This window comes from Balaenoptera borealis, assembly GCF_965194805.1.
Source record: "Balaenoptera borealis genome assembly, chromosome: 4".
Lineage (NCBI taxonomy): Eukaryota > Metazoa > Chordata > Mammalia > Artiodactyla > Balaenopteridae > Balaenoptera > Balaenoptera borealis.
Genome location: NC_138861.1, coordinates 11,183,964 through 11,210,223, shown reverse-complemented (window position 1 = coordinate 11,210,223; position 26,260 = coordinate 11,183,964). Strand labels below are relative to the sequence as shown.

Genomic DNA, 26,260 nt, shown 5'->3' with positions numbered 1-26,260 from the left:
AATTGCAACTCTTTTTTTTCACTGGAATCAGTTGCTTATTCTTTAGAAGTTTTATGCTTCTCATTGTTATCATGAAATTAATATTAGAATATACCTTCTAACTGACACTTCGGTCCACTGAATCCAGGACAGCACTTCCATTCTAATGAGGTAACAATTTTATGTTGCATCCTGTACACAGGATTTGATATCTTCTGAGATCTAGAGAGGAGAGCAGTTGGGGGAAAACAGATTATTTGTCTCACATTAAATTATCAATTGGAATAAAAGTGTTTGGGATGATACCTGGAATATAATAATAAGCATTCAGGGACTTCCCTGGTGGTGCAGTGGATAAGACTCTACATTCCCAATGCAGGGGGCACAGGTTCGATCCCTGGTCAGCAGATCCCACATGCATGGTGCAGTTAAGAGTTTGCATGCCACAACTAAGGAGCCCGCATGTCACAACTAAGGAGCCCACCTGCCGCAACTAAGACACCATGCAACCAAATAAATAAGTAAATATTTTTTTAAAAAAAAGCATTCAGTAAGTGTTATCTGTTCTTCTTCTTATTATAATAATCTTCATCATCAATATTATTGTCAAACAGATTTCCTTAAGTACATTACAAAAAGCATTAAGGTTTATACTCTTTGGTATTTTAAATTTATACCTATCATTATGTTTTCTAAAGATACTATAACTTTTCCCTTGATAATGCTTTTCACTAAACCAATGTTAAAACTTATTTTAGTTCTAATTTTTAAATAGTTTATGGGAATAGTTCTTATTTCTTATATCATTATAGTTAAAAGAATCTGTTTTCCTCCAGATCAATATCAAATAACTCAAAACAAATTAGATATTCCACTGTGATTTCAACCTGCGCTTTCTCATATCTCAAGTTTTTAAATTGTACTACCTATTGTTTCTCTCATATAGTATTTCTCTGAGAGGGAGGTGGAGGAGGGAAAAGGATCTAACATGAGAAAATGTTGTTTTTGAGAAGAAACCATGAAAGGGAAATGAAGAAACTATAACATTTCAAATTAACAATCAATATAAGTAGTGACTGGCCCTAAATTGCAGGCCTTATGTATGTAAATGTAAATCATAAATACAATTTGGCCATATTATTCTTATCCCCATGACTTCAATATTTAGCTAATATCTATCAAATGATTCTATGAAATGGGTATGTATTATCTTGTTTAATTCTCACATTAGTTCTATGAGGAAAGTACTATTGTTATCTTGACTTGCTGACGAGGAACCTGAGGAACAGAGAGATGGAACACTTGCTGAAAGTCCCACATCTAAAAGTTATCGAGCTAGGATTTTAATCCACTCTGCATGGGTTAGCCTCTCCTGTTATTATCTAGAGTTTGTTACGTATGACTATGGGGAGACAACAGTAGTCACTCTCATGGATTATGTATTATAACAGACTGGGTTTTAGTTTCTGCTATAACCTGATGGGCAATTAATTATGTGTGAAATTATTCCTCAATTTTTTTTTAATATTTTCATATCTTTTATTCCTAATGGTTGATTATGTATATTTTCTTATTTATTTATTTATTTTTGTCTGTGTTGGGTCTTCGTTTCTGTGCGAGGGCTTTCTCTAGTTGCGGCGAGCGGGGGCCACTCTTCATCGCCGTGCGCGGGCCTCTCACTGTCGCGGCCTCTCTTCTTGTGGAGCACAGGCTCCAGACGCGCAGGCTCAGTAGTTGTGGCTCACGGGCCTAGTTGCTCCGCGGCATGTGGGATCTTCCCAGACCAGGGCTCGAACCCGTGTCCCCTGCATTGGCAGGCAGATTCTCAACCACTGTGCCACCAGGGAAGCCCTATTCCTCAATTTTAACATGAGCTGTAAGACTCCTTCCATCTCTGAAAGTAGGCTAATCATTCATCTGTGTTTATTTCTGTAAATTATACTCAGCAAATAACTCTGTCCTGTGAAATATCATATCTAGTCCAACAGCTAGTGCTAAACAGGAAGTAAGGTAGTTTGGAAAGGATTCTTTAGAGTTTATTAGGGTGAAATCAAGCAGTTAGTTGCATTATTATTGGACTCAGTGTTCCTGCTTTGGCAAACTGGATTGCAGGTGTATGTGTCTCAGACAAAAAGAAAAAGTGACAAACATTGCACATGCACTGAAATAGTGAGTGCATGGAGAGAGCCATCCAAATGCAGAGAAAGATAAGAAATGAGAATAAAGATACCTATTTCTAGTTTGTTTAAAGAGAGAAAAAAGCTCACCTTGAACTCAGAAGGGCAGTATGATGGGGGTTACTCTGGTAATAGTCTCATTACTAAAGAATTAACAGTGCATTCTTTGTATCTCAGGTTGACTAGGAAATTGTCACAAAGGGAGTAAATGCCAGAAGCAGAACTGGAGCTCACCTCTCCCAAATCCCTAAGACATGCTTAGCTCTCTGGACCATTAGCCCTAGCTATTCCTTTAGGGACTACGAAACACCTTGATTTTATATATCCTTATTGCACACTGTTCCAGATTGCCAATGTGTCAGATTCACTGCCTGAGTTATTTGTATGACTATTTGTATAACATTAGGCATCATGGCCTGAATGACAATTTTAGTTTTTATTGCAGGCGTTCCTGAAACACCCCCAGCTGAGCTACTGTGACTGTATGAATTCAGAGAATTTATCAATGACTCAGCCCCACATTTTAGGACAATTACATCATTAAAACAAAAACCCTAAATAAGTCATTACAATAGACACAAGAAGAAAGGCCCTACTTAGCTCTTTACCATGCATAATAGCAATTAGTGGCTTGCAAAGTCATGGACTTCTCTTTGGCCTAGTATGAAAGGGAAATTATCAATAGCCCTTTAAAACTGTGTATGAATTTAATGGAATTAAAGGACAGGATTGTTGGTCAGGTCATAGAATAAAAGTAATAGTAATAGTAAAAATAGAAACAAACTTGAGTTAATGCTCACTGAAGACTCACAGAGTACCAGGCACTAGGCTAAACATATTACTCCATTTATCTCACATATTCTAAAAACACCCACATGAGGCAAGTATAATTAGTTTCTGCATTTTAACTTATTTAAGATCATACTTCCAGTTTAATGTGATGACCCTACCCTGACCCTACTATAGTTATGTGTACCTGGCATGATTAACTTTCTCTATATATTCCAGGCCACACATGATTATGGTACAAGAAGTGGGTATTTTCAAGAAATATTACATACCTCTGAGGACAGGATCCACTGGTCCAGCCACAGGGCCCTCTGCCAGTTGGAACATAAGTGACTTGGTTGTCCAGTATCACTGTTGGAGATAATCTGGTATGTACATAAGCACACCAGTTCCTAAGGAAGAGATCATTTTTGTTAGAAAAAAAATTATTGTCAGAAAGAATTCTTTTCACCAAAGTTATTTGCGTAGACCTATATCTACTGTCAGTACTGTGTATCAGATACATTGAAAACTTGATATCTGGCTTTAAAATATCTGGAAATAACAGAAAACATATGTTACTTCATTACTGTACTCATGGACAGTAAAGAAACACTGTAAGATAAAAGTAAATTAAGAATAAATCAGAGCTAAAACCAGAATCTCTATTGTTTAGCTATAAGCTAAGTCAAAATCCAAAATTGCCCTTATGCAGATATCAGTATTAGACTGAGGTAGTGACTCAGACCTAGATCTGTTACTTCCATTGAACAATGTGCAGTAAGATGAAAATAAATAAATAAATAAATGATGTAAAAATGATTGAAAAAGAGGAAAAAAATAACCGTTATTAGCAGCAGGTGATATGATTGTGAATAAAGAAAATATAAAGGAGTCTATATGTAAATGATTATAATGAATGAGTTCATCAATTTAGTGAAGATCAATATAAAATGTTTTATAATTAATAAAAAAGTTTAGCCATGCAGTTAAGATCAGTTATAGTTTGATGTGCTAACAACAAATTTTAAAAAGATACTGTTTATAATAGGAAAAATAACATTGTTCTCGTTAAATTTAACAGCATGTAAAACATTGACCAGCTTAAACTGGTTTTGCATCCTTAAAGAGGATGCTGATTAATCAGGCCTTGAGTTATTTTACAGACAGCCCTGGGCACGTGCAAGACAGGAACCCATGTGTCCAGGATAACCCCAGAGCCGAGAATCTTCAGTCTATGGAACTCAAATAATAGACGTGTTGAGGCTTTTATGAAATGAGAAGTTCTTCAACAAGGAAAATCTGGCTCCCAGCAACAGTGGGAGCTTATATGGACTAATTCAAGACTAGCCAATCAGCTTCCAAGTTTGAAATTTCCCTAATCCCCTAAACTTCACTCCGAGCCCTGGATGGAGAAGACAGATGCGAGAGCCTTGCTTCCTGTTTCCTTGCCAGTCGATCTCGCAGTAGAGCTTTTATTTTCTCAAAAGCCGGTGCCTTGGTATTGGCTTCTGTGCGCATCGGGCAAGGAGCCCTTGCTCGGTAGCAATGTTGGTCACCACAGAGGGATGTAAATCTCATGACTGCCTGCCAAAGGCACCGCAGCCCCTGGCAGAGCGCAGGCCCTCATCACCCACCCTGAGCGGTCACCCAGACCAAACTTGTCTAGAGGGTCAGCTGTCACGTTGCTGCTTCCCGCTGCTGCCCTCCAGGCTCCTTGGTGCTACTTTCACTTTTGAGAGAAGAAACCGCTCCTGGATCAGATGTCTTTTGGGTGAGTAACATTGTTAAAATGTGCCAGGACCTAAAGTTGTCTAATAACCTTCTCAGGATTGTGGGTTAGATTCCCACCCTAAGGGAGACAATATAAAAGTTTACAGCTGCTGAGGTACTCAAAGGATTGAGTCCTAAGACTTTGGATTTCTTTGTCCATGTTTGTCTATGTCTGTTTTGTTAGGATTGGTTAATAGGGGTTGGCTCGTGGATGACTGTAGCAAAATATTAAACCTGATATTAGTGAGGGTCCTCTGAATCAGGAGGTAAGAAATGGCTCCCTGACTAGAAATCTTGCTTTATGCAGGGGTTGGTTTTTCACCCATGCCTAATATGATCGCCTGGAGGTATAGATACAGGTGTGTGTTCTTAATGGAACCTGCCCTGATTACCATGTTGTGTGAGAGGGTAAGGGAGAAATGAGGGACTGTAAATCAGGAGAACTCTCCACTCCAGAACATGTTCTTTGCCTGGGTTAGAGGAATTTCCACCCAAGACGCCTCCTTGGTGTCATTTTGCTCTGGTCATCCTGAGAAAAAGCCCTTCCAAAATGGGATATGTCAACGATATACCTGCTAATTTAACAGGAAGGGAAAAGAAGAAACATGTGATCATACCAGTCAGTCTAAGGAGTAAGCACAGTAAAATTAAATAGGAAATATAAGTAAAATTAATGAAATGGGAGCTAGGAGAAAAATCGTCTATTTCCAAATTGGTGGTCAGCATGGAATAAAAAGCACACCTGTGTCTTTAGAGTGAGTTAATGAAAGGCAGAGACTAAAGAAACAAAACAGGTGGGACAATGTTATTAGACAAACAGGGATTTAAGGAAGGTTGAGATTGTTAAGGCAGTAACAGGACAAAGAGGTGTTGTGTATAATTACTTGAGGTTTAAGTAATAAATATGGTGATCAGACTTGGCCTACATTTAGCCAACTGTAAAGCAAAGCAAAAAAATCTTCCAAAACACAGACAAAACTTGATAAGAGCTATTTTCAACAATCTCACTAAGAATTCTCTTAAGTATTAAACACATCTGAGAGTGGCTGGAGAGGGTTGAAGTATTTTGAAGATGGAGATAATGTTTTCTAATGGAGATAATATCTAAGAATCAACTGGTTATAGAACTCTTATCAGTAAGTTTGTACCTGTCCTTTCGGATAATGTGGCTCTTTTAGCTACGTGCTTTTATTCTATAAATAGTAACGTATTATGTTCTTAATTCTATATGACTTCCTACTGTATATGGTATACTGGAGTTATGAAAAAGAAGAAAATGACTTTCTTTTGTAACACTGCCTAGCTCCAACATCGGCTAGAGTCAGGGGGAAAATGGCCTGAGAATGGGTCTTCGAATTACAACACGAACTTACAATTAAGACTTCTTTTGCAAAAAAGAGGAAAAATGGGAGGAAATCAGCTGTCTCCCTGTTTCTTGCAAGGGAAGAGGCCTTTATACAATTGGACACATTTTGGTTTTTCCTCAGTGAGAGTTTTAACCCTCTTTTGTATGAGCCAAGCTAGCAGGCATTGAACTGCTTTTAAGTGTGTAAATATGTATGTAAAAAAGGAAACTTTGCCAGGAGGAACAAACATCGGTGGTGCTAAACACCATGGGCTACACGGAGGCCTAAATGCATTCTACCTGGAAATTGCCCGGACGTCTAGATTAGCTCATCTATGATCTCTGCTGGGGAGGTAAAATGTTTTGATTTTCTCCCATGAAGATTAAACCCCAGCATGCTCAGAAAGAAGGGAGGCCTTGATTATTTCAACCTGTATCCTCTGTCACATTCAGCTCTGGGTCTCAGGCAGCTGCCTCACTTCACTTTCTTCAAGGTGATACAGTCACCTCTTCCACGCTTCTCCCCGTCGGGTAAGTGTTTCAGGGTGGCGAGTGAAACAGAGGCTGGCCTTTCCTAGGCTCCTCTGCGGTAGGCAGGTCCACCTCAGCACGTGGGGGAGAGCTACTAGGATCTTCTGACCAAACTGGCTACAGTCTTGGAACTGCTTGGACGGATTCCTCGGCAGCTGGGAAGCACGCGTGTTGGCTACGGTTCTGAGAGCCATCTCTATCTAATGGAAAGCTTTCCGGCGTTCCCTAAGTGAATCCCCAAGTCCAAGCTAGTCATCTGGGAGACTTTCTCCGCAGTGGCTTCTCAGGGAATTCTTATAGCCAAGTTGTAGACAGTCGCTGCTATATTGGCTTGCTTCTTTCCAGAAACCAAACTAGGAGACGGAATTGGTTCCTAAACCCTCAGGTTCTTGCTTTCTCTCTCACGCCTCTTGAGGCTGGTTGATTTCCCTCTGCTTTTTTTTTTTTTTTTTAATTTATTTATTTTTTATTTACTTTTATTTTTGGCTGCGTTGGGTCTTCGTTGCTGTGCATGGGTTTTCTCTAGTTGCGTCGAGCGGGGGCTACCCTTCGTTGCGGTGCACCGGCTTCTCATTGCGGTGGCTTCTCTTGTTGCGGAGCTCAGGCTCTAGGCGCGCGGGCTTCAGTAGTTGTGGCTCGTGGGCTGTAGAGCGCAGGCTCAGTAGTTGTGGCTCACGGGCTTAGTTGCTCCGCGGCACATGGGATCTTCCCAGACCAGGGATCGAACCCGTGTCCCCTTCATTGGCAGGCGGATTCTTAACCACTGCGCCACCAGGGAAGTCCCTCCCTCCGCTTTTTGAGGGGAGTGAGGGAAGGTCCTTTTCTAGAGATTTGCAACCCACAGACTGTTCTCAGCTCTTGCGTTTAAAACCTGGGCTATTGACCGAGCTGTGACTTAGGAGTCTCATGCTCTCTCTCTCCAAACCTCCATTCTCAGAGGGGCTGGCTAACCCCTCAGAACCAGCACTAAGGGGGAAAGCCTTTGAGGGGGCAAGCCTCTAGTGTGCCAAGGTGCTTCCTATAAAGGAAGAAGTGTGCTTTGAGTCCCCAAATGTGCCTTCCTTCATCTCCCATGAACTCAAGGGCTTTCCAGGTGCAGCCAACATTGCTGCATCACACAGACCTCGAGTTTCTGGTAAAGCTGCTGGTTGACACCAGGCCCAATTCATGAAGGCTAGGAAAGGCCTTTCCAGGCTCTTGGTGTATGTCGCCAAATAAGCAAATTTTGAGAATTTGACAATCTCACGTGTTCAGAGATAGAGAACTGGAATCTCATATATACTGTTGGTAGAAATATATGGTAAAACCACTTTGAAAAACAGTGTGTTAATATCATGTAATAATGAACATGCGTATACTGACCCAGCAGTTACACTTCTAGATATATACTTTAGAGAAACTCTTGCACATGTGTTCCAGGAATCATGGTATCTGAGTATTTATAGTAGCAAGCATTATTCATAACTATCAAAACCTAAAAGTAGTTTAAATGTCCATTTACCATAGAATGGAGAAATACACTGAAATATTTACACATAGATATTATTCACCAGTTAAACAAATGAACTGTAATATTCAATAACCCAAATTTAACTTATAATAAACTTGTGTGATGCAAGCAAGTTACAGAAATAATACCATACAATGGTTTTTTCTTACATAAAGCTAAAAAATAAAAGTGAATGATACACTGTTAGGGATACATATGGTAAAATTAGGTATTATAATACATTTATTTTGTATCAGATATAGCACAATTTTAAATGATATGATTAAGAATAACAAATAAATCCTGCCTTACAGAAAGATTTAGCTGAATCGCTGTTCTGACCCACATGTCTTATCAATTAGACCATATTATATCCATAAATTTTCTCAAGCCTGTTTCTAAAAACCTTTGTTTATATCCATCCATGTATGCTTACTGTCTTCAACATATAAGATAGTAGAGGAATATGAATTGACCACGCCCCAGTGAAGCTGAGAAACTTTAACAGCATCAAAGTAGGCCATTTGCCACAAAAATGCCATGATCAGACAAAAACAGCCTTTATTAAAGTACCTATTTTTAGATGATATTCTGGTAGGAGCCATCCAAAATCATATAGATACTGTTTAGGAAAACAAAAATCAGCCTCATTTCTGGTTGTAATACCAGTTATTTTATTATAAAACATCCTATACTAAACTGTAGAAAGTTCTTAATAACTATAGATTGAATGATTGGATTATACATGATTTTTTTCTCTTTATTTTTCTGTTTCTGTCATTTTTTCCCTATTGTGAATATGTACCTTGTTATGTTAAATTTATATTCTTCCCTCTCATTTGTTTTCTGAGGTTTTTAATCAAGGGTAGAGGCAGAAATGATTTACAAAATGTAGTACTAAAGGAAATGCTACATGACTGTAAAATCAAATCACTGAGTTCAAATTAATATGAGATGTATGCCACTAAATCAGTAAAACATAAGAACTCTATGCTGCTTCAAATAATAATTATTATTATAATTAAAATAATGTAAAAGTCAACCTAAATGTTAAAAAACAAAGAAGGAACACATTTTTCCCCAGAGTAGAGTCACTAAAGTTAGTAAACATCTGCTTTGGAATATTTAGGCCTCTTTGGACCAAATGTCCCTCTACAAATAAAGCTGACTCAGTCATTCATCTGTCTAAGGCAGATAAATTGAGCACTATACAGCTTATTGTGCAAGGTTCTTTCGAATGTGAAGTTTGAAAATTCAGTTCCATAAAGGCATAAAAAGACACGTTGGCACATTTTGTTCAAGCATGGTGATACTTGGAAAAATAATGTGAAACTAAGTATGGCAAGAACAGAAAATAAACATTTTAAAAATAATAAAGACACCATGATAAAGGATATTTTAAAAATAGATTTCTCCTGCAAATCCACTGATTATCCTAATTACAGAGAATGTCTAACTTCATCAGAAGCACAAATTGTCTGTCACGTGAGCATTGGCTGAATGACTATGGAGGGCACAGGGCGAGGCAGGAAAAAAGTACCACCATCCCTACATACCCTGGGTACTGAAAAAAAAGAAAAGAGATGGTTGTTAGAAAGATAGATAGACAAACAGAAAGATATTGTTTGTGAGACTAAATCTCTGCAGTGTCACCTGCAGAGACTGTTTAAAACCCTAAATAGTAAAACCATTTCATGACTAAAATAGTTGAGTAGGCAAAAAAGCAGATTGCCAGTGGCCCAGCAATCTTTGATCCAGTGTAAATTGGAAGAACAATCCACAGCCAAAGAGCCCCTGGTGTGACTTGTAATTAGGTTTATGCTACCGATGAAATAAGCTCGTTAAGGGATGTTAAAAATGTAAATATAAATTTAAAACGAAATAATCTGAAAATATAAGTTTAAAAACAGAAAATTCAGCATGGTGAAATGGTGACAGACAAGTATAAAAGCAAATGTAATGATCCCAGACAAGCATTTTGCTTAAATCTAGAAATCCTTTGTACTTTTCCAGAGTGATTATGGCGGACGGAGAGCAGTTTCTTTGAAGTATTGAGCTTTCCGTGGGGTCCGAACACTCCAAACAGCAGACTGCATTTGGGATTCTCTTTAATGGTAATAACACTGTTGCTTTTGTGCAGCAACATGTACTGAAAAAAGCTTGTATTGATCCTTTGGATTTTCCAAGTTAATAGGTAAAATGTTTGTTTGAAGAAAAAGCAGACATCTTTTGTTATTTATGAACATGAGCCTGGCTTGCAGAACTTACAAAACAAAAGGGAGAAAAGGGTTCTATTTTGACATAGACAACTTGAAGTCTTGTGGATAATGAACTAAGGAAAGCATTGCAAGTAAACAATCACTGTACTTTTGATTGAAACATTTTAGAAATCCAGTCTTCCAAGGAGCCGTGAAAACACTAAATTAAAAACAAAGATTCCATTAATTGGTCATTTGCCATTTGAAGTGTACCCTGACCAAACCCTGGTCCAAACATATCCATTCTTATCCTGAATTGAGAGTGGACTGAAGCAACAAAGGATTCATTTAAATAATGACCATGACAAGTATTTTCCTTAAGAAATAGAAGACATCAATCTAAGAATTAACGTTATTTATTTATACTAGTCCTTAGAACACAGATTAATAAATTCCTTGCCATCCTGTTCGTAGAAGACAATGTTTAAACATTTATATTCATAACTTGTGATTTGAATTGACACGATAGCATGAAAATACCAAGTCCTGAGGCTATTCACTAGAAGTCAAGGTAAACCAGCAAAATCCCCTCCATAAACTAGCCAACGATATGTAATTTTCTCCTGGACGTTGGAGAAGATTTTCTGCTTGGGGAGACGATGTATTTAAGGACATTTTGACTTTGTTTCCTGTCATCCCCTTATTGAGATGAACTTAGGGATTCAATGAGGAACAAGAGAAAATGAAACAACTTATTAGCCATTAGCTTCTTTATTAAATGTGGCTTCCTCATCTACACAATACATATAATAATATTACCTACCTACCTCACAGGATTGTTGTGAGATTAAATGACTTAATATATGTAAAATACTTGCTGCTGCTGGTAATGACTACATGATTCAGAGAGCTCAGTAGGATTTTTTATGAAGGGAATAGATACCTATATAGCTATATATATGTATGTATGTATCTCCCATTTTGTTTTTTGCCTCGTACACAAGTAGAGATTGCTCCTTTCTTGCTTCTGTAATGACCTGATAAATTCATCTTAACCATAATTGCTTATGTATATCAGGTCAATAATAAGTTCCAGAAAACCATGACAGAAGACTATTATTGGTGATGTTCAATTCATATGATGAGGCTTAGCTTTCAGAAGAAATATATTCTAAATGTCTCTATAGTCTTAAGTAGTTATGAACAAAAATACTTCCTAAATGTTATGTAATCTTTATAGGAATCTTTATTTTTTCAATCAAACTAAAAAGATGAAATTATTAATTATTATGAGAGACCAGGATTTACAGGTAGTTCATCAGTCATAAATGAGAAAGGAAATATACCCAGTGTGAAAGAAATATTAACAGAAATTGGAAGTAAGCATTTAGATTTAGTAAAAAGATTCTTAATATGTAAATCCCACACAAATAAAGCATTAGACTTTTTATATTTAGTTTTGGCTATTAGTCCAAAAGATAAGTCCATCTTGATACAAATCTCCTTAGGAAAATGACTATTTTCAGATTAAAAAAATATTGTGGTTCATTTTATTTTAGTGTAAATACCTTTATATAGTCCATCCTTTTTCAAAAGTCTATATAATATATAAACTGGGATAGAAGTATTAGTTTTATAAAAGAATCATGTAAATATTTGAAACAAATCTTGAGAGGCAATCATGAAAAGCTCAGATTATGGGGAATTTCTGATACTTTAATTATCTGGTTAATTTAGGTTTTAAGATGAAACCCCTTTTATATACCAACTTTTGCAATAAAAATCTTTTGTCAGGCATCACTTATTTGCCTTCCATGGTGGGCACAGTGTAGTGAATGTAATTGAGTTTTTAATGATATATGCTGTATAGTACCTCAGAGTCACAAATCATTGTGTACATACAATAATAATACGACTAATAATTTCTCAGTGTAATATTTTAGGAGAATGAGCTGAGTGTGTCCCCCTCTCAGGATGTGCATGGAGTTTGCTTTTTGGATCCAACCTATTTTCAAAGTTTTAAAGCCAATGACAGTACATTTTTAAGAGGTGCACTGAATTAGATATAAAAATACATATGTTATACTTAAGAAACAATTCTTAAAGATACCTTAATTAAACTTTTTTTCACAAACTTGTTTTATTTCACCTAATTTTATTTTTTTGTTTCTTTTCCCCATCCTGTTACTTCAACGTATTCAGGGACACTGTAAATTCTATTCCAGTAGGTGTCAGACTTTCCCAGTGTGCAGACCACAGAGCCTCGGGAAAGGCAGGCTAATAGGTGCTGTGATGCTTAATTCTATACTTAAACCAGTGTTCCTGTAAACTGACTCTTTTAGCATTTCCCCAAATAACACATTTTTAAATTAATATTTTGGTATTTAAAGAAACAGAAGGTGTACAAACATTTCTTGTTTAATCACTCCTTAAATTCTGGCATGTATCATACAATATGTATGTGTATATTTAGCAGCAATTTAGTGAGTAGAAATATCAAAGAAATAAAAAAGGAAATGATTAATGAGAAAAAACTGAGATACAGAATATACTTTAGTATTTTCACTGGCAGTAATGTAGTAGATACATTTATTTCTCAAGGACATAAAAAATACTCTTTAATATAATGGTGTGTTTCTTTTTAGAATTTAACAGCATGTGAGAATAATCCCCTTGGATGCTACTAGGCCACTGATAAGAACTTTGCAAACTACACATGATAGAGACTGAATGTTTGTGTCCCCCCCAAAATTCATTTGTTGACATCCAAATTCCCATTATGATAATATTGAGAGATGGGGATTTGGGGATGTGGTTAGGTATAAGGGATTAGTGCCCTTATAAAAGTGGCCCTAGGGAGATCCCTCATGCCTTCCACCATGTGGAAGTACAATGAGAAGTCGGGAATCTGAAAAAGAGCCCTTACTGGCCATGCTGGCAACCTGTTCCTGGGTTTCCAGCTTCCAGAACTGTGAGAAATAAATTTCTGTTGTTTATAAGGAACCCAGTCGCTCATTTTGTTATAACAGCCTGAATGGACTAAGATGGCCTCAGAATTTAATTGACCAGATTTTTCACATTTAAAACCTCATAATTTACAGAATTAAGCAGAAAAATGCATATTACGATAGGCAGCAGAATTAATTTAATGGTTAGTTTTTGTAATTTTAAACCATTAAATTTTAAAATTTAAATTTTCTATTTACAAGTGGTTTAATAAAAGACTTGTAGAATTTATCATGTTAGACATATTAGAAATCATAATTCATTTAACTTGAGCCACCTATTTGTACATAAAGCAAGTTATATGGCTTATAGAAAGAATAAACAAATGAAATTCTAAAATAAATAAAGTCAATAAACTCAGCAAATATAGTATTCATCTTGTTTCATATTCAACTTTTCCCTTCTGGCCATTTCATTAACATTTTACCATATTTATGGCCATTCTATATGCAAAATAAAATACAATGACAAACAAGTAAGTGGGAAACTCTCTAGAAGAGCTCTGATTTCTGCCCTCTCTCCCTCCTCCCTTTCATTAAAAAAAAAAAGAAAAGAAAAGAAAGAAAAACTCCTCAATTGAGCATCCATATTTCTATAGTTCTCATATTTCCCAAACTTATATTTCTAGTCTTTATCTCCGCTGTGAACTCCAAATCCATCCAATAATCAGTCATTCCACAGAGTTTTGTGGACCTCTCTCTATGTGCATGGCACTATTGTTGGCAGTGAATAGAATAATAATAAGTAAGAAGGGCAAGGGTCCTATTTTCACAGAATGTATTTTGTGGAAAAATATAAAATACACAACTGTCTGCATAAATAGACCCAATAATTTCAAATAAATGCTCTGAAGAAAAAATAGGGGTGATAAGATAAGGATGGCAACTTTCCATTGGGTGGTCAGAGAAGGTCTACTTGAGGGAGGGACATTAAAGCTCGAGTTGCGTAAGAAAAGGAGTCATTTGTCTAAATGCTGAGGGAAGAGCCTTCTCTCAAGCGCAAACAAGAGTTTCCTTGAGATATGTATTAACTTGACATGGTCAGTAACCAGGAGGAAGGCCAGTGTGGCTGGAGGAGATTGAGTGGAGTGAGCTTGGAGCATGGTAGAAAATGAGATCATAAAGATAGGCAGGCGTCATGTCAAGCAGGACCCCGTGTGCATGGTGAGGATTTAGGACTTTATTCTAAATGTACTGGAAGCTACTAAGTGATTTTGAGCATGTGAGCAAAATATTAAACTTCACAGGTTTTAAGACATCTCTGAAATCGGGAATAAATTTTGAAATCAATGATATATTTTAGTCACTACTGGTCTGACAGTAGTTATTGCATTGCCTTAGAAATGTCTTAACCAGTTTCATTTATATCTTCATTTCAAGGAGGCAAAAGTGCTATAAAAACTCTGAGATAAATCTAAAAACTTTAAATAATGTCATACTTTCTGATTAGTACATAAAATCACATCACAATAGATGGTCTTACATACATCCAATGAAACGCATTAACCTGAATTAAAGTTTAAATACCTTAAATGTATACAATGTTCTATGTCAAACATATCCAATAAAAAAAGTTTGAAAGATCTCACACTCATGTGGAGGCAAGAGTGGAAATGTGGACAAGTTAGGAGACTAAGTAGTAGATAATGGTGGTTAAGAATAGCATGGTGTGGTGAAGGTGGAGAGAAGCTGGCAGATTTGGGGGATATTGGAGGGAACACCAAGAAGACTCCTTGATTGATTATATAAAGGCCAGGAGAGAAAAAGTATAAAGGACATACCCAAGGTTTCTAGTTATGGAACTAGCCGTTCACTGAGATGAAGATTCAGGTACGTGTGTGCAGGGGTTGGGATTGTGAGAGAAGTTAGGTAGGCAGTTAATGCCTATCAATATCTCGTTTCACCTACTATCCTCACAGGGAAGGCTCATAACCTCCGGGGTAGGCCACTCATCCTGTTATGTGCTCTCATACACTTCGTTCAGAATGTTTGTTCATCACCATTTTGATTCAACATCAGCATTCGTGATGTACTGTTTTTCCTCCCCATTGCCCTTTTCCCACTGGACTGCAGATTCCATGAGGACAGAACAGGTGGGAGTTTGTCTTCACTGTTTTGCCCTCGGCACAAGCACAATGCTGGGGGCATATTAGGTCCTCAGCAAATATTGGTTCAATACCTACATGCGTTAATCCCAATTTCTTCTTTTTATCCTGCCTGTTTCAAAGTGCTTGGTCACTGACCAACACCCACTGTTCCAGACAGGAAGCCACGGCTCTGGTGTAGCCAGGAGTTCCTGTGGTGGTAAGATGAGGGAAAGTGCAAGATGAGATAAAAATATGCCAGAAAAATTCTACTGACAGAAGTATTCCTTTTACATAGAACCACTATAAAATTCCAAAAATAGTAAGGAAAAAAACCCCAAAACCTAAGATGAGTTTATCCCAAGTCAACAAGGTTTTATTATACAGAAATATTTCTTTGGGAAGGATTCATCTATATATTCACATATAGATCCATAAACTTTACATTCAGTTTGTTAAATACTGTGTACTTATTGTAAACCAAACACTTTACTAGCACTGAAAATATGTCCCTAAACGCAAGGAGATCACAAGTTCACTGTAATTATAACATACCATTGTAAGTGCGGTGATAGAAGAATTCAAAGAGAGCTATGTGAACAGTTAGAGGGGCCACATAACTGAGCCTGAGAAAGCTTCCTGGAGGTATTATTATCAGGTGTAAAAGAAGCAGGTGATGGGAAAAGAAGACCATGCTAGCCAGAGGGACAAACGGGGAACAAAGGTAGGTTTAACAAACAGCATATTGCGGACTAGAAAACTACAAATTTTAGTGGCCAGAAAGTCACAGAAGATGAGGCTGGGGAGGTTGGCAGGAGCCAGGTCAAGGATGCCATTGTATGACCGACTGCGAATGAAATCTGGAATTTATTCTGGAGGCAAAGCATAGCCCCTGAAGCCTAAGAAGTGGGGAAATAAACTGGCCACTTGTATTTTCCCAGTTGGGATAATAGACTGTATTTGCTGAAGGAGTATAACGTACGGATTGAGAGCTACGTCTCTGAAGCCAGCCAGCCTGGGTTTGAATTTCTGTCCTGGGATTTACTAGCTAAGTGACCCTAGTTAATTTTCTTAACCTCTCTATAATGAAGTAGTAACAGAATCTTCTTCATGGAATTATGGTTATGATGAAAGGATTGAAAATATGTGAGTGTGTGTGTGTGTGTGTGTGTATATATATATATATATATACACACACACACACTCAGAATAGTACAGTACTAGGAAAAATGCCGTAAAGTGTTTGCTATTGTTATTATTTGCTAATCAAATGAAAATATGAAAGACCTCTTTTGACCTTACCAAGGCTTCTTTGCATCAGCACTGTGTCCATAATAGAGGGACCTAAGTTCTCTCTAATACCATTATCAATTGCATGGCTAATGAGTAAGAAGTCTGGGACTTAATGAAGTAAGTATTACTTAATGAATGAATACTTAATGAAAACTATTACCGGGACTTCCCTGGTGGTGCAGTGGTTAGGAATCCGCCTGCCAATGCAGGGGACACGGGTTCGAGCCCTGGTCCAGGAAGATCCCACATGCCGCGGAGCAACTGGGCCCGTGAGCCACAACTACTGAGCCTGCACTCTAGAGCCCGTGAGCCACAACTACTGAGCCCACGTGCCACAACTACGGACGCCCGCACACAAAGAGCCCGTGCTCTGCAACAAGAGAAGCCACTGCAATGAGAAGCCCGCGCACCGCAACAAAGAGTAGCCCCCCCTCGCCACAACCACAGAAAGCCTGCACGCAGCAATGAAGACCCAATGCAGCCAAAAATAAATAAATAAATGAATTTATTAAAAAAAAAGAAAAGTATTACCAAAGAGAATCTTAGCTCTCTAGGACCTCAGGATGTAGAATCTCTAAGTACAGTTAGTTCTTTTCTCTAGAAATAATTTAAGATTCTTTTCATTGGAAAATGCATGGGATGGAGTTCTGCTCAGCAAGTTACACCTTTAATATCTTGTTTCCTCCTAACATACAATGAATTTTTAAAAATCTGAGATATGTTGGTGCTTGCTTTTTATATAACACATTCCTTGGGAGCAGGAATTATTTTTATTTTAAAAATTCTATGTTTCCCCTGAGACCAGCAATGTATAAACAGTCATCAAATAAGTAAGGGTTCATAAACTTTGACAGTGAGGTCTTTGGATAAAACAACTAGCATTTATTTAAAAACTAGTACTCATCAAATTATCAATTACTAGTTCTAATTATGAAACAACCATATGCCACTTTCCATATGCTATATAAAATTTAATTGGTATTTTACTTTCAACTGTTTCCTTCTTTTGGTTTTAGTTACTAGTCTATTGAAAAATCCCTTTATAATAACATCTCTAAAAGGTTCAAATCATTTCCTATGAGTGCGTAAGATTTCTATATAATTGGTTTAAAAAATTAAATCATAGTCTAACAAAATATGATTAATAGAAATGATCTTATACATGACTCAGAAAAGACTCTCAATAAATTACGTTTTTTACTTAATAGACCACATTCTGTTGTTCCTAAACATGAGAAAGTTTAATTTATATCTGTTAAAATGTCTGTTTTAGACAGTCTATCTATCCTAAGTTGAACATTTTGTAATCTGTAGCATTTGTTTTTACAGTAAATTGGCCTGTTCCAAATTCCACCATGTTAATAAGTTTTTATAAAATCAAATTTACATTCATGTTTTCAAAAATTCCATAACCTTTGAAATACAGTAAAAAAAGGATTTGAATAATAAAGAATACATAAATACAAATCTATTGGCTTATATACTTCCCAGTGTCTCATGTTTATATCAACAACAGTGTTAACACAATGCCTTTCATATAGCAGGCGTTAGTTGCTATTATTAACTTGAATTATTTTATATAGTCAGGTGTTTAACTTTGAACATTAAATGAATAGAACACTGACGTGCATTTTCCAGGGTTTTGTTTTTGTTTTTTGGTCCTTTTGAAAGACTTCTTTAATGATACTCTTTTAAGCTTTGTTTTATTATTTTGCTTCAAGAATTCAAATTGAATTTTCTCTAATTTTAAATCAATTTGAAAAATTGGCCTTTCTAGTCAACACATTCATAATGATGGCATAATTCAGTATAATGGTACTAGTAAAATATGACTTGTTGAGTACCTATTCTGTGAGAAGCATGTGTCTAAGCACATCTCATTAATTTGAATCTTGCATGATAACCCTGCAAAGTTGGTAGTTTTATCTATACTCCTTATACCATACCTGTATTTTACAAATGAAGAAACTGAGATTCAGGGACATCAATTGACTTGCTCAAGTCAAGGATCTAGACAGTACTGGAGCCAGGATTCCAACCTAGCTCTGCTTAGTTTGAGCTTGATAATCATATACTTTCCATAGCGCAGGCTGTTTCAGTTTTTAAATCTGTTCACATCTTAACTGTATTGACATTTTTTCTTTCATGTTGTGCGTGTAATTCTCAGCACAACCAACATACCCTTGATCTGAATTAACTAACAGTCACTGTGAGGTTACATTGTTTGTTACCGACTATCCCCAGTTAAAGCACCTCTATTAGTAACTTCGACCACTTCAGTTAAAATAAATTGCTGCATTTTGTTTGTTCATCTTTTCCCTTTTAGATAAGGTAACACTTAATTACCTCACCTAACTGAAATATGATCTGGTTTCATCTTGGACATGAAATCCTTTTCTGAAAGTGAGACAACTGTTAGCTTGCAATCTTATAAACCTTATAGTTAGAAAGAAAAAAGAAAAGAATGTTTCTTACTTTCCTCTAGTTGTTTCAAAGCTTGATTTTTGGTAGCTGGTTCTTTGGCTTCCAGGGCTGTCACCTCTGCTGAGGTACGTTTCCCGTGGGGATCGATTTCCCACGCCTCTAACCGAGTTTAGAGAAATGGCTTGTTCATCCGACTTTCTGGCAAAGCTCTGAAGAAATTTCAGGGTGGAGTTGGAAAGGACCACTGACTCTGCTTTAGGACTGAACCTGATGTTCGATTTGGCCGGGAGGGCAAGAGTTTGTAACTTCAGTACCGCTTCTGTCTTCCCTGTGGGTGTGGGAGTTTGGTTTCTCACACGCTTGGGAGATGCACTTGTCTCTGAGGGAAGCAGTGTTGATTTCAGAAGACTCTCTTCGGAAGTGCTTGCCTCAGGAGCTGTGGCCATCTCCACGGATGTGATCTGGGTGGTTGGCTGAACCTGAAGACTTTGTATTTTGCTCAGAGGAACCGGAGAAGAGGTCTGGGAGTTCCAGGACTTCTCATCCTTGGGTGTAGTCCAAGCATGTGTAGTGTTGTTAAGCCCAATCCCCCCACTCCATAAACTAGAAAGCAGGATGAATAGCCTTGCTCCTTCCATTTCAGTAGTTTGAAGCTAGAAAGCTCATGTGAAATTGGGAGGGGGATAAAGTCCTTCTGGCCTTTTCAGTGGCTGCTTCCACACTGAATCTGCGAAGACAGAGCTTTGCCAATTTGAGATGTGTAGAGGAAACAGGTTTCTGTGTTTTGTAGTGGACTCAGGAAGTTTGATTTCCTGTTTCTGTAGGTTCTGTGTGATCTGTGACCTCTGGTAGGATGATCTATGGAAGCAGTGAAGGGTGTCTGACGAAGCTAAGGGTAAATGGAAAAACACAGGCAATTATTATCAGGAAAACCCATGAGAGAAACATGAAGTAACTTTCCTTTCCTAGGTTCACTCATATTTCATGTGTTGCTGATTTTGAAGAGAAATTTCACGTTGATAATGGAATTTTGTTTGGATGGGCTGAATCAAGGAGTTGAACATTTTGTTCTACTATACAAGGAACTTGAGAAAGTTTTGTGATGCTTCCTTTCCACTGTGCCCCATCCAGAGAGCCACATTTTGTTCAAGGACATATATGCATGTACACACGTAAACAAAAACTCATCTGCAATGTCTCTGCTCTTTCACACATCACAGGCTGAACTGTGAAAAATATATATACCTCCCTATTTTTATATATACACTTCAGCTGTAGCATTATTTGAAGTTAATCTCAATGATGATAATAAAAAAGAAAAGCATAAATTATTGAATTATGCGACTATACAAGAAAATCACTTTAAATTATGCTCTCCAAATTTCTATTAAAACCAATTAATGGAACGAATAATCAGAAATTTACTTCCTCTATTTTCTAATCCTTATCTTCTAGTGGTTGGGGGTGATTAGTATTTTACCACTAAGGAAGGGATGAAAAAAAGTGGAGTCACATGAAAATAAATTAAACTGGGATCAGTTTTTGTACTTCTTCTGTAGTGCAATATATAACAGCTGCAGAAAAGAGGAACTAAATTGATCAAAGACTTTTCTATGGTTGTTTTCCCAGTAGAGGTGCTTCATGGGATTTATGATTTCACTACTCCAACAAATGTCTGATTCTCAGACTTCCATTAAGTTCTCTCATCTGTAAAATATTCCATAGCAAACTTTTCAGACATACAAGTAACAAGCTGGAACAGTTCATCCATCCATACATTCCTTTCTTCCTTCATTCATTCATTTAGTAATTACCCAAACCCTCAGTCAGCTTTAGTAAGGTACTCGCTTAGGTGATGAGATTATAAAGCAAGAATATTCTTGGCTCTCAATTTGCTCGTGGCCTGTGTACATTATCTGAAGGCTAGATCTCTGTGTAATTAATCTTTCTGTCAACTTCTAAGTGTGGCATTAGGTTCTTGTTAAATATTCAGTCATGGAATGTTTTCTTTCAGAACTGGAAAATTGGAAACCTCATGACTATTTGGTTATATATTATTGTAGATATATACTTTTATCTCTAATCCTGGATACAGGACACCGGGATTTGAAACAAGACCTAGTTTTCCTCTGAACTACTAACTTTTTGGTGTTAATACTCTTTTCTCCCCTTAATCTTTGCCATTCACTTATACAAGCATATTGTCGACATATTAGAGAGTATATAGTGTGAGGTTATTTAAACTATGATACACAGGAGTCAGCAGCAACCCCAGTTGACTTTGACATGGATTACAAAACATCTGTTTCTCGGATATATCACAGAACAATCCCACAAACTTTGCGTTAGTAAAAGAGCAGAAAGGTCCAGCACAGACAGTCCAGGCAGCAATTAATAACTAAACAGGGTGATGAAACTGCATAATTTTCACAACACAAACATGGTTTTCAGTACTAAGAAAAAGACATTACAGCTTCTTAATCTGGAAAAGACACAAGCAACTATCTTTGGCTTAGAGCAGAATAGTAATTAGAAAAATCCAAGTAAAGTATTTCTATTTAGTGTACAATTTTAAATCCATTTTCCTAGATTTAGTAAAAGTCGATGAAGAAACCATCTTGAAAGTTTAAGAAACAACCAGAATAATGACACACGTAGATTTTTTTGCTTCTATGATTTGAAAAAAACATCTTGATCCTGTTTAGGACAAGTGAACTTGAGTGGTAAAGGGTCACTCATTGGATGTATAAGTGATAACAAATGGCTCTTAAATGGTAATAAAAACTGAACTGAGCTAAGCAATTCATTCCTCCTCCCGTAAGGTATTGACCAATAATGATTTTGGTTACTCTTATCCTAGCTTACAAGTGACCTTGCAATCAAAAGGCTAAAGGTTCTGTATCTCATTATCAATTCACTAAGCCATCTTGTGCTGTAACTCCCCAGAGAAGCCCCAGCTCATCTGATGGTTTTAGATGCATGGATCTTCCCTTAACTGGAGACAAAAAGTATCTGTACTCCAGAAACTGTCAGAGAAACTGCTTTCTGAGACTCATTAATACTTATCAAATAACAGTTAAAAAATAATATTCCTCGGATTATTGCCTAAAGAATACGCAATCATTTTTCTAACTACTCTAAATACTATCCTTGGATTAAACTATATCATCAGATTTTTGTATACCTGGACCCCATCATTCTGCTACATCCCTGTGCCTGCTAAATTTTTTATATTAAATTATGTTTTACCCTATTGCCTTTTATTTCCACTGAGTAATTTATAAGAAAGAAACTATGAAACTCATTATATTATGTGCTATCAGGAGGTTTTTATGTCATTTTTCATTGTACCATAAACAAAAGATTGAATACGTATTGCAAAAGTGGTTCTCTCTAGGTGATGATATAATGGGTTTATTTCAGTTTTCTTTTTCTTATGTATTATTATTATTTTTAAAAATAAATTTATTTATTTATTTTTGGCTGCTTTGGGTCTTTGTCGCTGAGCACGGGCTTCCTCTAGTTGTGGCGAGCAGGGGCTACTCTTCGTTGTGGTGCGCGGACTTCTCATTGTGGTGGCTTCTCTTGTTGCAGAGCACGGGCTCTAGGTGCGCAGGCTTCAATAGTTGTGGTGTACGGGCTTGGTAGTTGTGGCTCGTGGGCTCTAGAGCGCAGGCTCAGTAGTTGTGGCGCATGGGCTTAGTTGCTCCACGGCATGTGGGATCTTCCCGGACCAGGGCTTGAACCTGTGTCCCCTGCATTGGCAGGTGGATTCTTAACCACTGCACCACCAGGGAAGCCCTCTAATGTATTATTATTTAATTTATTATACATTATTATTTTAGTCTTCTAATCATAAGAAAAAACAAAAAAGTTATTAAGTTGAAACAAAAATATAAATATGAATTAAAAGAGAATCTTAAATTAAGGATTTCATGGTTTGTAGATGGTGCCATGTATTATTTAAAGCCATTTTTATGGCTGCAAGAGTTATTATCCTTTGTAAAATATTGGGAGTAAGGAATAACTTCCACTAGATTAATAGGACTTCTTAGCGGCTTCTTTCTTTCTTTCTTACATTAGAAATTATTATTTTCTTAAAATAGTATGAAACTTTTAAAATAATACTTCACTACAGCCCTTCTCCATAAATTGTCACTGTCAAAAGATAATTGCAGAAAACAATGCTCTAAGCTTTCTTCGATTTTATGTTGGTTTAAAGTATTAAAAACGTGTTACATTTATATGTGGACCCAAGGGGGTTATAACCATACGGTAAAAGGGCTGGGGGAAGGACTGAAACAGATTTACATGTGATTTTGATGAGCTAAGCAATGTGCTAAATAAGTTAAATTTGGCATATTATTTAATTTTCCTAATCATGCCAAGTAAGTATCCAACTCTCATTTTACTGAGAGAAAATCAGGCTTAAAGAAGTTAAGTAACTTCCTAGGGTAACGCACTGGTAATCGATAGATATGTATGTCCAATTCTGGTTCTTTCCACCATCTGAAAATATGCCCCCAAAAGAAATAGTAAACATCTAAGTTTACAAAAATCTAGAGAAAATAATTTTCAAATTATCTTAAATTCATTTTCTCTATTGTTTTTAACTCAATATTTAGCTTTTATTTCACAGCTAAAACATATAGTGAGATAATGCTAATAACATTATGATTTCTATTTGTTCAAATTTATGGAATTAGAGGGGAAGTGTTGTGTTTATACGTTTGCTTTTAGTCTAATCTTTACTTTTTATTCTTTTTGGTTGGGTGCCTTTTTCAATTCCTGTGCAGTATTGTAAGTGATGACATTGCCTTATCCTTGACAGCACAGATAATATGCTCCTTTCATTTGTTAGATTGGAACCTCCAGGACAGTATAAGACTGCTACATCCCCGGCATCTAGAACAGTGTTTGGTAGGCATTCAATAAATATTTATCAAATACATGAATGGATAAAACTATGAATGTACTTCTATACATCTGTAGTAGCACCTGTCAGGGGTTAGAGAGGAGGATCTATTTCCCCAACTCATAGCCACACAAAAGAAAAAAAAATAAGCAATGTAAATAAACACAAGGTACTCCCTTTATGAATACAGCTTCAAAAGATCTCCTAGAATACCCTTTCAATCAGATTACCTCTTGAAAGTCCTTCCTAAGTAAAACTCAGAAAGCCCATTGTTTCTACCTCATCTGTTTTCAAAGTATATTTGAAACAGTTTATTTTGAAACCATTGCAGACACATGAGAACTATAAAGCAAAGTCTAAGGGCTGTATAAGAAAGGGTAATAACAAAGTAGTTACGCCAGAAAAATCTCAGGTGTGCAACAAACTGAAATTAAGAGTAAAATTTAGGTCTAAGTAGGCTGGTAGAAAAGGGAATATGGAAGTATAATGAGCCATATAATTCTTAATATTAAATGAGAGAAATGTATTAGTTTGTCAGGAAAAAACACAACATATTTTGTAATAACATAAAAATTTTAACTTTATAATTAAGAACATTAAGAACAAATTGATAAAAGATGACCAAATATCCTTCATAAGCAAATGTTTATATTGGTAGGATGCAAAACTATACTATTGCTTATTTTATATTTCCAATTTAAGTAGAGCAATACACTTGAAAAAGTTAATTTAAAAAGTCTTTAAGACTAATTTCTTTTGCACATTTTAGAAATAACATTTTCTTTACCTTCATGAAAGTTACGTCTGGTCATTGAGTGATTATCATTAGTGACTTCTGCTTCTGGAACTATGGAATAGACATACTTTTCCCTATTCCTCCTGCTAAGTACATCTAAAAATCCTGGACACTATATGTAAAACAAACATAAGACTCTGAAAGGTGAAGAAAAGAAGGCAGATTGGCTAGGAGACCCAAGGAACAACACAGCATTGGGTTCTCTGGATTTTCTTTTTGCCTCATACCTCCCAGACTGAGTACTGGAGAATTTGGCAAACTAGAAACACCAATGGCATGAACAATAAAAAAACCCAAGAAAAGCCAAAGGACCAGAAAACAGTCAACATAGAAAGAGAGAAATCTTATTAGACAATAACTGCTCTACTAGCACAAAATACCACAGAAAGAACTGTGGTGCTGCCCCGTCCCTGCCTGCAAAGGCTGAATGGAGAGCTTAGGCTTCCACACTCACAAGGTTTGTACAAGTAGCCTCAGCCCCCATCCCTTCCCTGGGGTAGTGACAAGAGAAGGCTAACAGAGGAGAACTTAGTCTCCACTAAGTCACTGCCATAACCCTCCATAGGCTGGGTAAAGGGCAAGAGAATAGAAAAAAAATAACTTTGAGGCGTGCCAGGTCTTCACTGAGCACACTTCAATGGTCCCCCAAAGGCAGGCGATACGGCAAAAGGTCGGAGAAATATCTTCCATGGTGTAGAAATCCAGGGGTGGTTCTGGGGAAGAAAGATAACTCATCAGAGATGAAAAAAATAGATTTTTTACTGTAAAGTAGGAGATCTCCCACAGTGTTTTAATCATTTCCTCTTCACTGGTGAGGAAGGAATTCCCACCCTAAGGTTATGGGGGTGGCAGAACATGACACCCGATACTGGATGAATGAGATTGGTAGCAGTTTATACATATATTCACAGAGCTGGGAAGGAAGACACCACACACCATGCAGGGCGACACAGGGGTTGCACTTGAGAACAGAGCAAACAGCCAGGAGCTGTAAGAGGCAGGCTGTGTAATATCAAGAGTATAGGTTGCCCCCCCGGCTCTCACTGGCGGATGCAATTGGCTTGTTTGAGTAATTCTACAGTCTGGCAGAGAACTGAAATCCACTACTCAGGGACAAGCAGGAACTGTGCCTGGTCCCCTTGATAAGGAGAATTATTTGGCCAGGGGACCTTATCCGCTGGAGCAGAGTGGGGAAGGGAACTTGTGGTTAGGCCATATGAAGCCCTTGGGGTTTCACATGTCAAGGCAGCATATGATAGTAAACCTTAATTTTAGGTCTTATAACACACAAAGTTCAGAGAGCTTTTTCTGTATTGCAAAGAATAAAGAACTCTCTGGAGCTTTGTTTCTGCTCAGATCTTAAGCTTAGTTGAAAGGAAGATACTGATCACGCTCTCAAAGTACTTAAAAACTATAGTGAGTTAAAACTAATAAAAGATGCAACAACTCGGTTTAGATTAAACCGAGCTCACTACAAATTGGT

The 26,260-nt window shown here is 37.0% G+C and overlaps 1 protein-coding gene across 1 annotated transcript in view; it reads right to left on the bottom strand.

Annotated features, from left to right (window-relative positions):
- MMRN1 (multimerin 1) overlaps positions 1-25,619 on the bottom strand; it is an 80,894-nt gene extending 55,275 nt beyond the window's left edge. Inside the window, exons 1-3 of the mRNA XM_082391620.1 lie at positions 19,118-25,619; positions 3,218-3,337; positions 95-201 (exon numbers count right to left, since the gene is read on the bottom strand). Of these exons, the coding sequence (XP_082247746.1) occupies positions 95-201; positions 3,218-3,337; positions 19,118-19,704 (814 nt within the window). The 5' untranslated portion in view covers positions 19,705-25,619. The remainder of the gene's footprint in view (positions 1-94; positions 202-3,217; positions 3,338-19,117) is intronic.
- Positions 25,620-26,260: the final 641 nt, after the last annotated feature.